The 18221-nt window shown below is 55.1% G+C and overlaps 2 protein-coding genes across 6 annotated transcripts in view; both read right to left on the minus strand.

Annotated features, from left to right (window-relative positions):
* The window catches only part of RPS6KL1 (ribosomal protein S6 kinase-like 1), a 25200-nt gene extending 24654 nt beyond the window's left edge, over positions 1–546 (minus strand). The window contains exon 1 of the mRNA XM_005883572.2: positions 542–546. The gene's annotated coding sequence lies outside the window, so the exon portion shown is untranslated. The remainder of the gene's footprint in view (positions 1–541) is intronic.
* Positions 547–4573: 4027 nt separating this feature from the next.
* On the minus strand, positions 4574–18215 carry PGF (placental growth factor). Of its 5 annotated transcripts, XM_005883575.2 has the most exons (7): positions 17949–18215; positions 16707–16749; positions 12302–12498; positions 11415–11491; positions 9235–9264; positions 9066–9128; positions 4574–5194 (listed from the first exon to the last, which is right to left on the minus strand). In XM_005883575.2, exons 1-6 carry the CDS (start codon positions 18021–18023, stop codon positions 9071–9073), a joined length of 480 nt encoding a protein of 159 aa, XP_005883637.2. In that variant the 5' UTR covers positions 18024–18215; the 3' UTR covers positions 4574–5194; positions 9066–9070. The 5 variants fall into 5 exon arrangements, with proteins under 5 accessions (XP_005883637.2, XP_014386688.1, XP_014386689.1 ...); XM_014531202.1 differs by lacking the exon at positions 9235–9264; XM_014531203.1 differs by lacking the exon at positions 9066–9128.
* Between the last annotated feature and the right edge of the window lie 6 nt (positions 18216–18221).

Here is an 18221-nt window from a genome sequence, read left to right on the forward strand (position 1 = left end):
CTTACCTTAAGCATCAAAACAGAACCATTTGAAAATCTCTGTACAGCTATGGGTTTTCCACCTCTGGGTCTTTGTTCATGTGGTGCCTGCACCTAGAGCGCCTTCTCCATCTATCTCCCCACACTCGATCTTGCCTAATTCCTGGAGTCACAGTTCAAATGCTACAGACTTTGTGAAGCCAGTCTTGATTTCCCCCATGTGTAAGTCACCTCAGGTATCTCAGATTTCTTTAGTGGCACTTCATCTGCTTAAGCCATGTGGCCTTCTTTCCTTCTTTTATAATCATCTGTGCATATCAGACTCCTTCGACCAGCTTTGGAAGATCAGAGACAATGTCTTCTTCTTATGTCTCCCTGGCTCATCCAGGTGTTCCACTGGGCTGGGTCTCTGCCTTATTGAGTGAGCATCTCTCAAAGAACGTTAGGAATGTCAACATGAGGGAAGTGTAGCAGCACTTTCACAAACCCTTCCCTCTCTCCCCAAATTGTCTTAAATCACCAGAAGCTTTTAAATCAACAAAACCCAAGCTCTTTCTCTAGACCGAGCCATGAGGTCTTTTCTTTCCCTTTTCCATCTTGCCTTGTCTCTGTGTGTTCTTAGGTAGATCAACGTAAGATGATCTACCTTCAGCTAAGCCTTCTCTCCTGTTCTCCTTATTTCTTGCAGAATGAGATTTTCCCTACTAAGTGAGCAATTGGGAAGACTTTCATATGCTGATATATTTTGCCCCCTCACTCATGCATCTACTACAATTTGTTTGCTTCTAGTAGACTCAAAAAATGCTCAAGAATGAATGAATGATCAGGGTAACCAGTCCACATGGCACATTAAGAACAAACTCTCTCTCTCTCTCTCTCCATCTCCATTACTTCTTCCTAAACCAAGCCATTCTCATTGGTTGCCTGGATTTGCTACAGCCTTGTAAGTGGTATTTATTCCTCTAGTCTTGTGCCCTAAGATCCATTCTCCACACAGAAGGCAGAGTGATCTTCCAAAAATATGTGTGCTGTCACTTCACTCCCCTGCTTGAAACCCTCCAATGGTTTCCCTCCACATGATAACCAAGTTCAAACTCCTAACCTGGCAAACCCCTGCATGATCTGGCCCTTACCCACCTCAAACATCAGCCACATCTCGTGTCCCTTCCTTCCTTGCCCAGCCGTATTGGGATCCCTGCTAAGGCTTTTGCATCAGTGGTGTCTTCTGTTTGGAGTGAACTCCTTCCTATCTTTCAAATTTCACCATAAACATCACCTCCACAGAGAGCCCTTCCCTGACCTCCTGGTCTAGCGTACCTCCCCCCAAACACTATCTGGTCACCTTCCCTTATTTTCCACTCAGGCCCTATTGCTGCATAACAATTTGTTATTATATCTCGTGATTCTACAGGTTAGGAAATCAAACAGGGCACAGCCTGTCCTGTTCCATGAGACCTGGGACTTCTGCTGAGATGACTGTAAAGGCTGGGAGCCTGGGACAACTGGAGGCCGGCTGAGCATCTCGCTCTCTCTCGCTCTCCCCACACCGCTCTACAACTAGCTTGGGCTTCCTTCCAACATGGTGACTTCATGATAGTTGAACTTCTTACATGGCAGCTCAGGGTTCCAAGAGACCAAGGCAGAAGCTTCCAGTTCTCTTGAAAGGGTTTGGAGCTCTCCTAGGGTCTCTTCTGCCATACTCTACGACCAAAGCAGACCCAGGTCAACTCAGATTCAAAGAGAGGGAACAGACCTTCCCTCTCAGGGGAGAAATGTCAAAGAAGTCAAGGTCATATCTAATGTGCCAGAACCATTTTGGCAATGACGTATTAGTTTCTTTGTTTACATGTGTAACTTGCTTATTGAGCAAACAGTGAAAGCACAAACAACCCAGTTGTGTTTTCTCTCTCTCTCATCATTGCTTCTAGATGAATTATGTTGATTCTCTTTTTCTTGTCTCTTAATAGCATTTTGGGCAGGTCTTCTAATGTTCTTGTCACTTTAATTTATTAAAGGCCCAGCCCTATCTAGGCTTGTCTACCCAAAGTAAGTATAACACCTTTCTTTCCCTAAAACAGGGCCTGGATTTGGCTCAAGGGAGCTGGGCAGGGCATGGTCTGTCCCTGTACTCCTCCCTATGCCCCTCTCTTTCTTTCACATGGGCCAGGAAGGAGAAATTGGGGTAAAGTCCCCCTTAGCTGGGGCCATTTCTTCTCTGGCTATGACTATGGCTCCCATGATAGGTGCCAACTGTCTTGTTGGTGCAGCACAGGGATACCCTAGAGCACTGTTCCCTGAGGTGTTTCTTTTCCAGCTCTCTATCTGATACGTCCCACTCAGCAATTGCCCCAACCCTATACACACAGCCTGCAGGGTCTCCTCACCTGCAGGTCTCCCTCTTGGGAGAACATGGGCAAGGATGCTCCTGGCCATTCACTTTCACCATGTCCCCCTGACCCGTGGGAAATTCCTGCTGGATGCCCCAAGGTGTCCCCTCTCTCTGTCCCCTGTCACTCTTCAGTTCTCCACTCCCCCCAGTTCCTATTCAGATAGCACCTGGGCAAATCCAGCTCCACGGAAAGGAGGAGGAGGGACCAGCAACCCAGGTCTCCAGCGACCTCACTGCCCTCTCCTTTCCTTCTCATTTCCTGGTCTTCTGCTTATGGAGAAGGGGATGCTCAAGATGGTGCTGGGTGATGTTTGGGCCTAGCACAGTGATCGGCAAACTGGCCCCTTGAGTGGGCTCTTCCACAAAATACCACGTGCGGGCACCCACGTACAGTGCGATTGAAACTTCGTGGCCCAGGCCACGGGGCCAAAGAGCCCAATGTGGCTCGCGAGCCGTGGTTTGCCGACCACTGGCCTAGCAGAACTACTTCAGCCACCTCTTAATAAATCCTGTAGGCAGGTGTGTCCAGCCCCAAATTGTTTCTTCTTTGTTTTAGAGTGTGGGGGATCAAGGCTCCTTTTTCCTTAGTTCTAGGGCCAGCCACCAGTTTGAGCAACAATAAAGTCCACCCAATATCCCGTAACACAGGATTATGGTTGGTCTCTCCACTCAACTACAGGAGAGCAGATCCTTGTGCGCCTTATTCCCCACTGGGCCCGTGGTGCCTGGGCCAGTGTCAGGTGCACAGGTGGTGCTCCACAAATATATAATGAGCAAGTGAAAAGGGCCCTTCAGGACCTAACTGATCGGAAAGGACTGCCCAGATGGCCAAATGGACCAGTCAGTTCCTTTCCTACTCATCCCCACTGCTCTTGGCCGTGGGGGCGGATTTTTGCTTCTGGCCTCCAAGAGCTCCCCCTGTCTCTGTCTAGTTCTCTACAGGGATCTATGGCCTGTGTCGGAAGACTGACCTCCATGTGGGTGATTTGGGAAGCTGAGAGCCTTGGAGATGCTACTGGGACTGAGCTGGGGTCCCCGGGGCCAATCCAGGGCCTGGCCGAGGGGAAGGGGTGCTATTCTCAGCTCTTAGTCCACCAAAGGCAATCAAAGGCAATGGCCTCAGCCCAAGGGGAGAGAAGCAGGAGAGAAAGTGCAGTTCTTTTGCAAAGCATTTGCCCTGGGGCTGGCCCACACCCCTTCTGTGATCACCAGCCAGAGCACATTCTGACCAGAGTGTCCTCCAGGGGGCCCAGGCCTCGGCGAACAGACTGCCAAGGCCAGCTGCCTCAGCAGGGCCAACCCACCCCACCCACTGGACTGTCCAGGGCTTCCCTCCAAAGCCCCAGGCAAGCCTGCCCCTGGGCCCCTGCGGGTTTGTCCTGAGCAGCCTGCAGTGAGTGGGGAACTCCCCTGCCCACAGTACAGGCAACAATAAAACGACATCCCTTTCGGACCAGAGGTAGATGGGGGTCTGACAGTATGTGGTTTGGACTGAAAAAAATTTAAAAAGCGCTTTTTCTCCTTTCATGCCAAGGCCTTCAGGAGGAAGGCAGAGGAAGATGGAAGGTAAAGGGAGTGGAAATCGGGCAGCATCTGCAGACCCCTGCACTCGGTAGCCTGAGCAGGCTGGAGATGGGGGGCCAGGACCTGAGGAACCCCCATTCGCTCAGGGTTTGGAGGGCCAGGCACTGGGCCAGGTATGGGGTGGCCCTGGGGGAGGGAGAGGAGGAGGGGACTGTGCTCTTGCATTAGAGGGTGTTCATGGGATACTGGGGCCACGTTCCCCCAACTTTGGGGCCAGGACTAAATATTGGGAATCCCTCTTTATAGGAAGAGTGGACCTCAGGGTTCCTGCTGCAAGCAATTGGGGAGATGGCACCCCAGGAAGCTGCAGGAGGCTGACGCCAACCAGGGGCGGCTGCGGGCCCACGATCCTTTTTCTGTCCTGCTTCCACTTTCTGCTGCTTGCTGCTCCGGCAGACACTCCCTGGAGCAGAGGTTTCCAGACTAGAATAACTTTATTCAAGAGAATCTGGCTTGGCAGCCAGACAGCCATGCAGGCAGCGTGCTCCATGCCCAGCCTGGGCCCCCTCGTTGCCTGTGTCCCTGAGAGGGGCAGGCTTCCTTGGCCACAAAGAACCATGTCCCAGCACAAGCTTGGTGAGATGTGAGGAGAAACCGTAGGGGACGAGGAGTGGCCATGGTGAAGTCTTCCTTGGCCACAAAGAACCATGTCCCAGTACAAGCTGTGGCGAGATGTGAGGAGAAACCGTAGGGGACGAGGAGTGGCCAAGGCCCCGGGCGACCGCTGTTCTCCAGAGCTGAGTGTTCCGCTCTCCAGGGTCAGAGCCGCTGCCAGGAGGAGGAGGAAGCCACAGGGCCCCTCACCCCCTGCCTGCCTTCCCACGCAGGCTGGGCCATGGCCTGCTTATCCCTGCAGAGCCCAAGGCCCAGGGACAGGCGGTGGGTTCTTCCTCTTCTCTTCTTCCTTCTCCAGCCCCTTGGGGGCCCCTCAGGCCTCTGGAGCCCGGCTTGCCCCTCGCAAAGTCACATCTTGCTTCTTCCCAAGCTGAAGCACACACGGGCCATGGCTGTCTTCTTTCTCTCACGTTCTGCTTAAGGCACTGAATTCCTGAGGGTCCTGTCCCTCCAGGCCCCTCATCTTGGAGGGAGGAGTCATTCAGCAGGGATGCAATTGGCTAATAAATAGAGGGCAGGTGCCAGCAAGGAGGTAACTGAGAGTGTGACGATAATAAATACAGGAGCCGGGTGTGGGGTCTCTCTCCTCCGAGGGGCTGGTTATCTTGGGGGAGAAGGATCAGCTCACCTGTCAGAGACCAAACACAGAAAGCAGGTGTCAGCAGGCTGTGGAGGGTGCGGTCCCTGCTACGGGAGCGGGGACAAACCCAGAGGGGAAGCCAGGGCAGGGAGCACAGGGAGATTGCAGCATGCCTGGATCTCTGCTTGCACCAAAGAGAAGCCGGGAGCTACCCTTCACCAAGCACGTCCCCAGGTGCCCAGCCAGCCCTGCGCTAAGCACCTTCTCATCTACCCCTCACGATATCTCATGGGGAAGGCACTGTTATTATCATGAGAAAACAGAGGCTCAGAGAGGTTAGGAAACTTGCCCAAGGTCACACAGCTAGTCAGTGACATGAACCCAGTCTGGCTCCATACACTAATACCTCTGATTACTCTAGGGCAGCAGTCTTCAGACGAGGGTGCAGGTGTCCCGAGAGGTACATGAAAATTGTCCAAGACCTATATGGGTGCTGATGGCTTTAAAAGAATCTATTTTCAGTTCTCCACCTGAAAACTGCCCGCCTGAGAGGTCTGCTTCCCCATCATCCTGAGAGTTCGCCACAATTACCTTCCTACCTGGCAGCATCCTGCCCATTCCAAAGCCCTGACAATACTGTGGCCCAAGGCAACAGTATCCAGGGAACACTGAACAAAGAACTTAAGGTGTAGGTGCTGAGAAAGGAAATATGGCAAACAACTGGGGAACCCAGCCTTTTGCAAGTCAGGTGGTTTCCAAGTCTTTGCTTTCAACAAATTAAAGAACAACTCACCCGAATGGTCAGCGTATATGTCATGAGAAGTAATTTTTGTTCGCAGATCACCTTGATGTTTTGGGGAAGGAATTTGTGGATGAAAAGGGGGTCACATACTAAGTCTGACAAGCTCAGGGGAGGTCAGCTCGGGGGCCCTACAAACTCAGAGACTAAAAGTAACCACACAGGGTAGTCTGAACATAGAACTTCCTAATTGAAAGTTATGGCAGGAAGTCATGTCCTAGGCCTGTAGCTTCTTTGGCAAAGTTCAATCATTTCCTCAATGAGCCTAAAGTCTTTCTGCTTCTAAGATAACATACCTTTGAAATGTCAGAGTAATTTCTTTTTCCAGGCCCCTCGGGGAGCAACTTCCCACCGGATCAGGAGACCACAGAAGCCCTCATGGTATCTTGTTCCCAGAATACCCTCTCCATGTGCTGTAAATGTTACTCATTTCCTACCCGGTGCCCTCCCACGCAAAAGAAGTGCCTATCCATTTCACTTTCTACCCAACCCCAGAGATTTTCCCGCTTTGCTTTCGCCTGCCTCCCTCATCTACGGAGCACCAGCGAATTTCATGCAACCCTTCTTTTGTCTCCTTTGATTCTGACGCATAAAAATACGCTGCAGAGCATTTTCTCGATCCATTAAAATTTTGCTTCCTGGCAATTGTCAGTTTGATTCAATTAAACTTTTAAAATTTCTCTACAGGTTTGGATGGTTCTTATGGCGACAAGTTCAAGTAATTAAGTGACATTGAGTCCCATCTACTTATTTATGTGAGCATGGTTTCTCACCCTTTTCATCTGTAAAACTGGTGATCAAGAATGGAATTAATGCCGAATCCTGTCTCAGTCTGGCAGGAGGTAACATTCATTAACAAGTTAATTAATTGAAAGAGGAAGTCACATCCATCTCATTGAGATGCATCCTTAATGAGATTGATGTTTGGTTTTTTTTAAATATTTTTTAAAATTGATTTTGAGAGTAAGAGGAAGAGAGAGGGAGAAAGCGAGAAACATTGATGTGAGAGTGAAACATCCATCGGTTACCTCCTGCTCGCCCCTTAGGGGGATCGAGCCTGCAACCTCGGCATGTGTCCTGACCAGGAATGGAACCAGCAACCTTTCGGTGCACAGGACGATGCCCAACCAAGCCATACGGGCCTGATTGTACTTTTATATTGAACACTTATTAAAATATAATGTATTTGTGCTGTTTTGATCAATTGGTACTACAGATAATTATTGTGATAATCCATTCCAGGAGAAAATTTAATTTAGAGTTTATGTTTACAGGAAAATAAAATAATTCAAACTTATATGCCACTGTTGTAGCAGATACACATGGCAAGGTGATATATAAAAGACTTCAGCATTAAAACAATTACATTAGGCTGAAATTTTGTGGGGGAAATGAAATGGAAACAGAAGTTCAAGGAAAAAAGAAGCAATGCAAATATGCAACCACTGTTAGAGGAGAATGTTCACATTTATATTTTTTGTTGCTATTATTCATTTCTTTTTAAAGTGGATGATGGTGTTAAATTAAAATGCCCTGCCGGGCCAGCGTGCTCAGTGATTGAGCTTCGACCTATGAACCAGGAGGTCGCAGTTCGATTCCAGGTCAAGGCACAAGCCTGGGTTGCAGGCTCCATCCCCAGTGTAGGGTGTGCAGGAGGCAGCCAATCAATGATTCTCTCTCATCATTGATGTTTCTATCTCTCCCTCTCCCTCTCCCTTCCTCTCTGAAATCAATAAAAATATATTTTTTTAAAAATTAAAATGCCCTATCCCATAGGCATTCCATCTGAAGAGTTATCTAGTGGCTTTATATTAAAACATTAATATTTATAACATGCTGGAAATGATATCTTTGCAACTATTTACAACGTTGATGGAAAAGTTCAGTGTTAACTTAAACGTGAGCAAGAGAGCACGTGGTTTTGAACTTCCGTCAGGAGATTCCCTGGGAGACGTCTGAAGACCGCTGCCCTGGTCGGGGGAGCCACAGGGCCTGCTGGGCCTGCCTGGCTGTGGGGAGCCCTGCATTGCCTGCACTGCCAACTCCTTCCCCGAGCGGCTGCCTGGGCCCAGGGAGAAAGGAGGGCCCCACGCCTTGGGAGACCGGCTTCCTTAGAACCCCTGCCTTCACGGAGTGGGGTGGAAGCCTCCGGGGTCAGCTCCAGGCCCACCGCCCAAAATGATTTCCTGGAGTCTTGGAGCCGAAAGGACCTGTCATGTGACTAAGTTACTGTAGAGGTGAAATATTTTGTTTTTACTATTTACTCACATATTTGGGTTTTCCCTTCTCTGATCCTTCTCTGGCCTGGACTACACTCAGGCCTGGACTCCACCCTGGGCCTCCAGGTGTGAAGCCAAGAGGGACAGGTAACATTGAGAGGGAAATAGAAGCGAGTGGCCCCCGGAGCCCCCTGGAGGGGGGATAGAAATACAAGGTGTGAGAGCCAGTGGGCGGTTGCTCCTCCCCAAGGCCTCTAGGAAATAGCCCTGACTGCTTTCAGCTATTGGACTTCTCATCACTAGAAGGTAAGCACTGAAGAGCAAGAATCTTGTTGGCTTGTTTGCTGGTATACCGGCAGACAGTCAAGTATTTGAAAACTATTTCTAGAATGACTAAATGTTAGGTGGGCCCTGACCCCTCATTTTACACAGAAAGAAACACTAGGCCAGTGGTCGGCAAACCACGGCTCGCGAGCCACATGCGGCTCTTTGGCCCCTTGAGTGTGGCTCTTCCACAAAATACCACGTGCGGGCGTGCATGTACAGTGCGATTGAAACTTTGTGGCCCATGCGCAGAAGTCGGTATTTTGTGGAAGAGCCACACTCAAGGGGCCAAAGAGCCGCATGTGGCTCGCGAGCCGCAGTTTGCCGACCACTGCACTAGGCTCAGAGAGCTGACATGACTTGCTCAAGCCATACAGAGACTCGTGCGAAGCCAGGACAAGATCCAAGGCCCCCTGAGGCTTCCTGGGCCCTAGAATCTCTAAAAACGCATCTCCCTGGTCTGGCCCCTAAGACCGCTCTGGGCCTTGCTTTCCCCTTTCCCCAGCATTAACCCTGCTGGTGGGGGCTCCCCTCTGGCTCAGCCTCCTTGTCATCCCTGGGCCCCCAGCACACTCACAGGTGTCAGTCTGTGGGTCTCTGCTTCTCTTTCTTCCTCTTCCCACTGCCCTTGGGTCTCCTCCTGCAATAAGCCAAAAGCATCAGGACAGAGTGGCTGGGAGCTTATCATGCTGGGACAGGGGCTGGCAGGCCCAAGAACAGCCTGGAGCCCCAGCCAGGCCACTTACCTTTCTGGCTTCGTTATCTGCAACACAGGCCTGGGAAAACAGAGGCCGGGGGAGAATCAGGAGAGTGGTAAGTGTGGGCTGCCTGCCACCCACACACCTCCCCTGGACATTTGGATCCTGGTCCTGCAGTTGGCACTGGAGCCACTAGGGGGTAGCATGGAGCTAGTGAGGAAGAGATGGCCAGAGGCCTCTGGGCTTCAGCTCCCACTCTAGACTCCGGTGACCCCTCCAAGAGAGAGACGAATTTCCCCTCGGGGGCCGTTCCATAACCTGCACTTCTCAGCCTCTGGGCATCAAATCTGGGGATTTGTGAGCCTGTCCTTTCCTGCTTTCTCTGTTTATTTTTCCTCTTGTTCCTGCTCTTCATTCCAGGGTGCACCCAGTTTCCTCAAGGAGAGTGAGTGAGGCCAGGGAGAGGGGTGGTTGCTGCCAGCTAAGGCTGCCTGTCAGGGCACAACTGCCACCTCTGCTCCAGGGATGTGATGCTGCGGGCAGCGGCAGGAGGAGCGGGTGAGGGGCGGAGGCAGGGCAGGTGAGCACAGCCCCGCGGTCACCAGGCAGGTCCGGGCTCTGCCTGCGGGGCTGTGGCTGTTGGCCCAGAAGTGAGAAGAAAGGTGTCCCTGTTGGTCAGCCTGTTGGAAGGCGACAGGGCCTCCCTCGGTCTTCCCTGGGAACAGGGGTGGGGGTGTAGGGCAGCGTGGCCAGGGATTGTTGCCCTCGGCTGGCTGTCTCCCTAGGGAGCCAGGGCAGGGGACCATGGCCTCTTGGGCTGCCTGGTCATGTCTGTGCCATCCTGGGCACGTCAGAGACGCTCGTGGAGCCTCCGTTCCTCGCCTGCCTGCCCCAACAGAGTGGCTGTGATGGCAAAGGTGGTGTGGAGCGTGAAAGATCACTGGTCAGCACTGTGCCTGGGAGGGGTCATTGCTGAACTATCGTTGTCTGGCTAAGCCTGGCTGGGAGGAATGGGCTGAGGCAGGGCCCCCGACGGCAGTATAGTGACGGGGGCCTAGAGCCTGGGCTCGGGTCCAAGAGTGGCGGCCAGAGCCCTGGACACTGAGCAGAGCCAAGGCCAGGGCAGTGCGGGGTCTCCTGGAGAATGGCCAGGAGAGGTAGCATGAAAAAGGGAGGCTTAGGTGTTGGACAGGCTGGGGTTCACTCATACGCTGTGGCAAATCATGGAACCACCAAGCCTCAGTTTCCTCATCCGTAAAATGGAGCCGATGATAGTACCGACCTCCCAGGGTTGTTATGAGAGCAGGGACCTTGTCTGTTTTGCTCACCACTCCATCTCCAGCCTGCAGGACAGAGCCTGGCATACGGTAGGTGCTCAATTGATTCTCATTTGAACGAGAATGAGAACATTTGAACACTGAATGAGAAAACACATTCAAGTGCCTAGTGTGGGGCTAGGCGCACAGAAGGGCATTCCCACCCCAGAATAAGGCTCAGGACCTGTTGTCTGGAGCCTCCACCCATAGCCCAGGGCCACCAGGACCGCACCTCAGCGGCTTCTCTCTTCCCTAGGCCGGTCGGCAGTGCTGGGCCTGCTTCTCCTGGAAACGAATGCTCAGATGCCCTGGGAACGGGCTGGGCAGAGGCTCTGCTGGGTGGGGGTGCAATTGTACAGAAACCCCAACGCCTTCTTCCTTCTGCCCCTTTCCTCCTGCCATAGCCTGTCCTTCCCTGTGCTCCTCTGCCCAACTGTCCCCTTCCACAGGCACCAGCCTCACCCCAATGCCTTCTTCCTTCTGCCCCTTTCCTCCTGCCATAGCTTGTCCTTCCTCTGCCCAACTGTCCCCTTCCACAGGCACCAGCCTGGCCCAGAACTAAGCCCAGGCTTGAAATGTCCTTGCCTCAGTGTCTCTTCCAGGGCTGTGGCAACTGCCGCCCAACTCAGGGAGGGGATGGTGGGCCCTGAGCCCCTGAAAGTTGTGGGGGGGGGGACTCAGGCTTCCTTCACCCTTGTGCCTTCTTGGAGGCTGTGCTCCAACTCCAGGGACCAACTCCTCGGGCAAACACTGGCTGATGCGGACACAAAACACAGCGGCCTCTGGTCCCTGCTTTCCCTGGCCGGCCTCCCTCGGCCAGGAAGGAAGAGTGGCCTGCAGCCGGGATGGCGGCCATGTGGCTAAGGCTGCCACGTGCACGAGGCCTGTCCCTGCCACTCCCTGGGCACCTACCTGCACGCGCAGTGTGTGTGCTGGGAGAATGTCATCTCCACGTAGGAGGACCGATGCTCAGAGCTGATCCTCAGGATCTGCGGGAGAGAAAGGTTGGTGCCTGGGTTGGGGGGTGGCCGTGGGTTTCCAACATTTTCCACACCCTCCTTGGGGGGAGGACCAGACTCCATGTTTCCCCCCACCCTTTGGACGACATGCCCTCATTCTGCTTTGAGGAGTGGGCACAGCCCTCCCATCAGCATGTGGATCTGAGGGAAGCCCTTCCACGGCCACCAGCATAGCAACAGCGTAGCAAGAGGGCCCGTGCTCTGGAGTCAGAGACACAGGTTGAAAGCGTGGCTCTTCTCCCTGCTGAGCAAGGGAAGTAACATCCCCAAACCTCACGTTTCTCATCTGTGAAATGGGAGTAAGACTTGCCTTGAAGGCTGAATGTTGAGGTAGTGAAGTGCCTAGCACAGGGCTTGGCATTACTCAGTAAGTGTTCCATGAACCATTGTGTTGTGTGTGCGTGCACGTGTGTGTGTGTGTGTGTGTGTGTGTGTGTAAGGTTCAGGGCACCAAGTACTCCTGGTATAAACAGGGATTTCTTGAGTCTGAGCAGATTCAAATCTTTTCCATCCCCTACCAGATATCATCGGACCTGGAGTGGGGCTAAGCTAGAGCCTGAGAGAACTGATAAGGGAGGGAAAAGTGGGCCCAAAGTTGGGATGCAGGCTCCAAAAGGCGGGGCACTGTGCTGGGTGGAAAGGGCCTGAGAGTCAGTTGCAGTCCTGTGACCTCGGGCTGCCCTCCTTCCCTCTCCAGGTCCCTCCTGGTAGTCGGTGCTGAGAACCTCTGAGTAGGGTGTGGACAAGGGGGCAGGCCGGACGTGAGGAGACCCTCCCTACCTGCATGGTGACGTTGGTCGTCTCCACCGGCACACAGTGCAGGGCCTCATCCCCACAGCAGCCCGTGCAGCGCAGCAAGGGGACACAGGACGGGCTGAACATGTACTGCGTCTCCTGGGGGTACTCCGACAAGACGTCCACCAGCTTCTCCATTGCCCGGCAGTAGCTGCGGCCCCACACTACCTGGAAGGGCATCACTGCAAGAGGGCACAGTCAGCTGGTCAGGTCAGGAGAGGTGCTCCTCGATGCCCCCGTCCTGGCTCCTGAGCCTGGCAGAGCCTCCTCCTCCAGGAAGCCCTCAGCCTATCTGAGCCCCCTCTCCTCTGAACTGATGCAATCCCTCTGGGAAGACTGCTGGACCTTTAGCTGGTCTGGCAGAATTTCCCAGTGTCCCGAGCTCTCCCCTGTGTTCTCAGTGAGGCACCCACACCTGCCTTGGGTCCCTGGAGCTCCGAGGAGCGTGCCCCGGCTGCCCCCAGGCCCGCTGGGTCTTCCTCAGGCCTGCGCTTGCGCTTCCTCGGTCCTCGGGACTTTGCAGAAAACATTTCTGCACATTCTGTGAGACTGGCTGGCAGAGTTCGCCCTGGTCTTTATTTCCTGTCCCACGCTGGGCCGGCTCCTTAGCCAGGCAGCCCAGCCTGCAGCCAGCCTCCTGCTCCACCCCCACTCCTCATTTTACCTGGACCAGCCCTGGAACCAAACTGGGCCACATCACCGTCATTCCCACCTTTGGGCTATGTTCCTCCCCCACTTCTCATTTCTAACCAAATACAGCTTACCACCCATTTCTCCAGGCCCACCTCCCCGCCACTCCAAAGCTTTCTCCAGCTTTTCTAGTATGAACAGATGTTCCTCCTTTGAGTATAACTAGGCCCCAAGGGCTGGCCTTATCTCAATCACTGGGGCTCTTATCTCCTTTACAAGCAAGTCGAGGCTCTGTGAGGACAGGGACCCAAGCACCCAGTAAACACAGGCTAAATAATGACTTATTGATCAGATGATTGTTCACTGAAGAATATCAGGGACATCCCCCATCCCCAGCCCTGGCCCCTGACCCCCACGATGTCCTGTGGTCATGAGCAAGAGCTTTTGGGGGCTGATCTGGAATCTCTCAAAATATGCTACTCCTTCAGGGGAAGGCCTGGGGCCTGATCCCAAAGAGAGGCTCACAGGACGTGTGTAACCAGAAGCAGGAGACCTCGCTTCCAGTCCTGGCCCTCCACGGACTGTGTGACCTTGGGGAGGTCACTTAACCTTTCTGGGATATCAGTTTCCTCAGCTGGGGAAAAAGAAGCAGGTTGGGAATAGATGGTTGCTAAGGTCTCTCCCAGCTCTGACAGACAGTCTGTGATTCTGGGCACACAACCCAGTCCAGCCTTGAGACCGTGGGCAGATAAACATCTCCGGCCCTGGGTCATCTTGCCCTACACATGATGGTTGTCCTCAGCTGGTGGCAGAGGGCACGGGATCTGGGTCAGCCAGCAGCCATCATGGTTCTCCCAGCAGCCCCCTCACCTCCTTTCTAGGAGGCAGAAGGGGCCAAAGTCCATCCCATGGAGCCTATGAGAATGTGAGTCTCAGGGTAATCTCAGAGGAAAAATAAACTTCAGCCTTGCAGAGGCCCTGGGGAAAGGCTGCAAGCTGGTGGAAAACACCCAAGAGGCGGCGTGTCCACGTGGAGCCGGCCAGGGAGGCCACAGAGGCAATAAAAACCATGCTTATCTGGGCGTCTGCCGCTCCACTCTGCTTTGTGTGCTTAGGGGGCACTGGGGCTGGGCCCGGGCATGGGAGGAAGACCGGTGCCTCCCCTGATCCTGCCTCCCAGGCCACTGGGACACTCTCCCTGCACCCCCAAGTGGGAAACAAGCCCCTCTTCCCACAAGCAGCCCGAAGCCCCAGGGAAGCCAGCCTCTGCAGTGCAAGGTCAGAGGGGCACCTCCCTATCACAGCTCCGTGAACGCCTGTTTAGTCTAAACTCTTCATGAGGCGATGTAACTCTGGACGTTTAATCTCTACCGTGGAAAACATAAATAACGGCAGAGAACAGCCAGCTGACAGTGCCGTGGAGGCTCAGGATCCTCCCCTGGGAGCAGCCACTAGGGAGGGGACAGCAGCAGAGAAGGGGTATCCCAGCCCCCTACCAGTCTGCAAACAGATTCCCATCCAGCTGGGCTGCTGGGGCCACAGCCAGGTTAAGCAGAGCCAGCTGAGCCTTGGCGGCAAAAGGAGGGATTTCCTTTCCTCACCCCCACACTCCCCCCCCACACAGACTGCATCGACGCGGCCCAGGCTCCAGGGCCCTGAAACCCGCCACTTTCTGGACCACATGGCAAGGCTGAGGGGGTGAGCCGGGCCTGGTGTACCTGGCAGCCACCAGGAAAGAGGGCAATCCGTTCCTGGAGGCCGCTGCGCGGGTGTGTGGGGGGAAACAAAGGCGCCGGCTGGGTAAGGGGCCAGTTGAGAAAGGCGTGGCCACTCCCAGCTGTGGGCTGAGGCCCTCAGGAAGGAGCTCTGCTCAGCTGCTCCTGAGAGCACTGCCTCTGGGCCGAGAGGCAGGGGTCGGGTGGGAGGAGTGGGAGGCTGTAGCCCAGTGAAGCGCCAGGCCAGGGCGAGGCCATGCAGCAAAGGCTGCTCCCAGGGCCACGAGTGGGTTCTCGACAGCCCTGTGGGTGAGCCTCCTATGTGGTTCCAGCTTCCTACCCCCGGGATGGAGGAGACTCAAGAAGGAAAGTGCCTGATCCTGAGAGCAAGCTCCTGGGGAGGCCCCCGGGAGGCCACAGGGCTGGGCAGAGCTGCTGGCCGCAGCCCAGGCCCGGCAGGTGTCCTCTCCATCGTCACGGGTGGGGTGCACAGCCAGCCTGCTGCGAGGGGCACGCTGCTCATGCCTGCTCAGCCGTGAGCCGTGGATACTGAGGCATGTCCAAGGCTTTAGGCAACTCCAAGGACCTCTGTGAGCCTCAGAGTCTCCGTCCATAAAACCGGGAGAACACAAGCGCCTTCCTAGTTCACAGCCTGTGCTCCGCACAGAAGTATAGTAAATGCCCAACACTGTTACACGACAGTGGCAGTGAAAACCAGCATCCACGGCTGCAACGTACAGGCCATGCTGTCTCTTGTCCGGGCTTAGCAGGAGGGGATGGCATTGGCAGATTTTGATAACTGGGGTCCAAAGCTCATGGGACTGCCCATGGCCACAATACAGGCTCCCTGACGGGTGAGGATGGCAGGTTAGCTGCCCTACTAGATAGACACTTCCAAGCCTCCTCACCCTCATCCCTGGAAAATATATACTCCTGTGTCCCCACCATGGAGTCAGCGAATCCTACAAACTTAGGAAAAACCTTAGCTAGTATGTAGTCTACTGCTCCCATTTACGGATGAGGGAACTGAGGCTCAGGCTTCTTCAGTAGCTGTTGCCTGAAATGCGCTAAAAGCATCGAAGAGGATATGGGGTGGAGATGGTGATGGGTTCCTCCCCGAGTCTAAGAGAGCATTATATTCTGCTAGTCTCAGAGGGCACAGCAAGGGGAGAGGGAGTATCAATGAAGTCAAGAGCTGCTGCCTCCCCCACCTTCTCAGGACCTGGGATTCAGGCACAAGAGCGTGGCCAGGCCCAGGAGAAGACGACTACCAGACAGGCAGGCCAGCAGAGAGAGCGTGTTCCCAGCCCCAATTGGCTATCACGCATGTGTGTGTGCACGTCCCTGCACACTCCCACTTCCACTGAGCTGTGGGAAGCCTCAGGAACGGTGTGTGGCCTGACTGCACGTCTTGGAGAGGCAGGCAGGGAGGAGCAAGGCAGGGGGCCTGGCATGAGCGTCCTGCCTTCTGCACGTATGTCTCTTTGGCAACCATCTAGCCCTTTGAAGATTCCCTCTTGATGCAACCCTGGGTGGAGAGTGGAGGGGCCAGGGAGGGCGCGACTCATGTTCTGTCTGTTTGTAATCAATGAAAAGGCCTGGCTGCTGGGAAGGGCTGGCTGCTGGGAAGGTCCCTTCTCCCCTCCCGATTCTCTTGATGGTTTGCCCACTGTACCCAGCTCCCAGACCACCAGTCTAGCCCCTGGCACACTCACTGCCCACACTGCCCTCCAAGACCTCATCTGCCCCCCGACATCATGCTGGGAAGGGGCTCTGAACCAACTAGACCAACCCTGGGTTACTGGCCCCAGCTTTGCTCTCTGGGTGACCCCGGCCCAGGAATACACCTCTCTAGGCCTCTGGGTCACAATGGGGAGTTTCTCAAACTCTGCCAACTTTGTCAGCCAGGGCATCAGCCAGCTTGCCGACTTTCCCCAACTTAATATCATCCTGCACCCACCCTTCAGGCCAATCCCTTCCCACCCTCTGCAGAGGCGTGAACGGAGAGGGCTTGGTGAGCACACACGCCAGCCCAGCTTGCTTACCTTTCGTCTGTGATGAGTTGTTCCCAGCAGACAGAGCCGGTGGCTGTGGACAGAAAGGTGCAAAAGTGAGGGGGACCATCACGGGCCGTGTGCTCTGAGGCCGAGCGTATTGGCAAGAGCATAGCGGGCCATCCGAGCTCCTTCCCACCCACTGCACTCTCTGCCCTGACTCCGAGCTGTCTCTTTCCATGTCCAACTAAAACCTTACTGGACCCTGGGTGGGTCCCAGCCCTCACTCTGGCCTCAGTTTCCTCATTTGGAAAGGGTGGGAGTCTGGAGGCTTTTGGAGCACTTCGCTTTCTGTGTCTCGAAGATCTTGCAATTCTTCGGGGTCTTCCTCCTCCCCAGCCCCCTGGCCACCCTGCTGGGCCCTATGCAGCCTGCGTTGGCTGGGTGCCAGAGCCTAGGAGAGGTGATCAGCTGGTGGGAGCGGAGGGGCTGGAGCGGGTGGCGCCAGGAGCTGGTGTGCGGGTAACGTTACACCTCTGGCCAGCCCTGCAGCAGCGGGTGGCTGCTGGTGGGGCTTTCCTGCCCCAGGGTCTGTCTAGCCCACCCACTCCTGGGCTGGGGCTGAAGACGCCCAGGGCAGTGGGATAGCGCAGTGGGAAGGCAGCTCATTGGTTTTGTCAGGATTTCACTGCCCAAGCTGGCTCCTGGCCAGACTCCCCCGGCTCCTGGGAAAAGGGCCCTGCTCACTTCCCCAGGCCCTGCACGTGGGACCTCCGGCTGCCCACCCGGGAGAGCCGGTACAGCAGGACCTCTTGTCTGGCCCCGGGCCCTCCGTGGAGCCCTGCGCTCAGCCCCCGGCAGGCCCCAGCCTCCCCACCCATGGCTTCTTCTGCTGGCTTCCCCCTCCACCAGACCAGGTCAGAGGTCCTGGGGGCGCCTGCCTGGTCACAGGCCTCGACCCTGACCACAAGGTCAGGGACCGGCCTGGGATTAGTGGAGAGATGCTTTTAGCAAAGCCACGGTGGCTCCAGGGGCCAGACAGGAAACCTCCCTCCCGTCCCTGTGGCTTCCCTGCCCCCACCACGACAGACCCCAGAGCTGAAGTCTGGGACAGCCCGGCCTGAGGTCTCCTCCCAGACAACGTGGTCCAGCCCGACTCCTGGGAAATGTGTGGACATCCTTGGAGGTGCCGCTCCAGGGAGTGCGTCTGTGGTTTCGGGGGGTCCCCCTGCTTTGAGTGCTGGGGTGGAGGAGATAAGGGGAGCCAGGCTGGGATGTGGGGGTAGGTCTTACCTGGGGAGACACAGCAGGCAGCGCCAGCCCCGCCAGGAGCTGCAGGAAGCAAGTGAGCAGCCTCATGGTAGGCATCTTCTCAGACGTCCCGAGGCAGGGGGCTCCGAAGGGAAATCACCATGCTCACCCCGCTGGGGGCGTCCCTGGGACGGGAGCGGCGGAGCTGAGTCGGGGGCTGGATGCCCCCCTCGCGACTGCCCCGAGGTCCCCGCTAGTGGGCTAGCGGCCCGAGCATCCTCTGGGGGCCCGCAGGTAAGTCGTGGCTGGGGGACC

Source organism: Myotis brandtii, unplaced genomic scaffold (genome assembly GCF_000412655.1).
Source record: "Myotis brandtii unplaced genomic scaffold, ASM41265v1 scaffold793, whole genome shotgun sequence".
Taxonomy (NCBI): domain Eukaryota; kingdom Metazoa; phylum Chordata; class Mammalia; order Chiroptera; family Vespertilionidae; genus Myotis; species Myotis brandtii.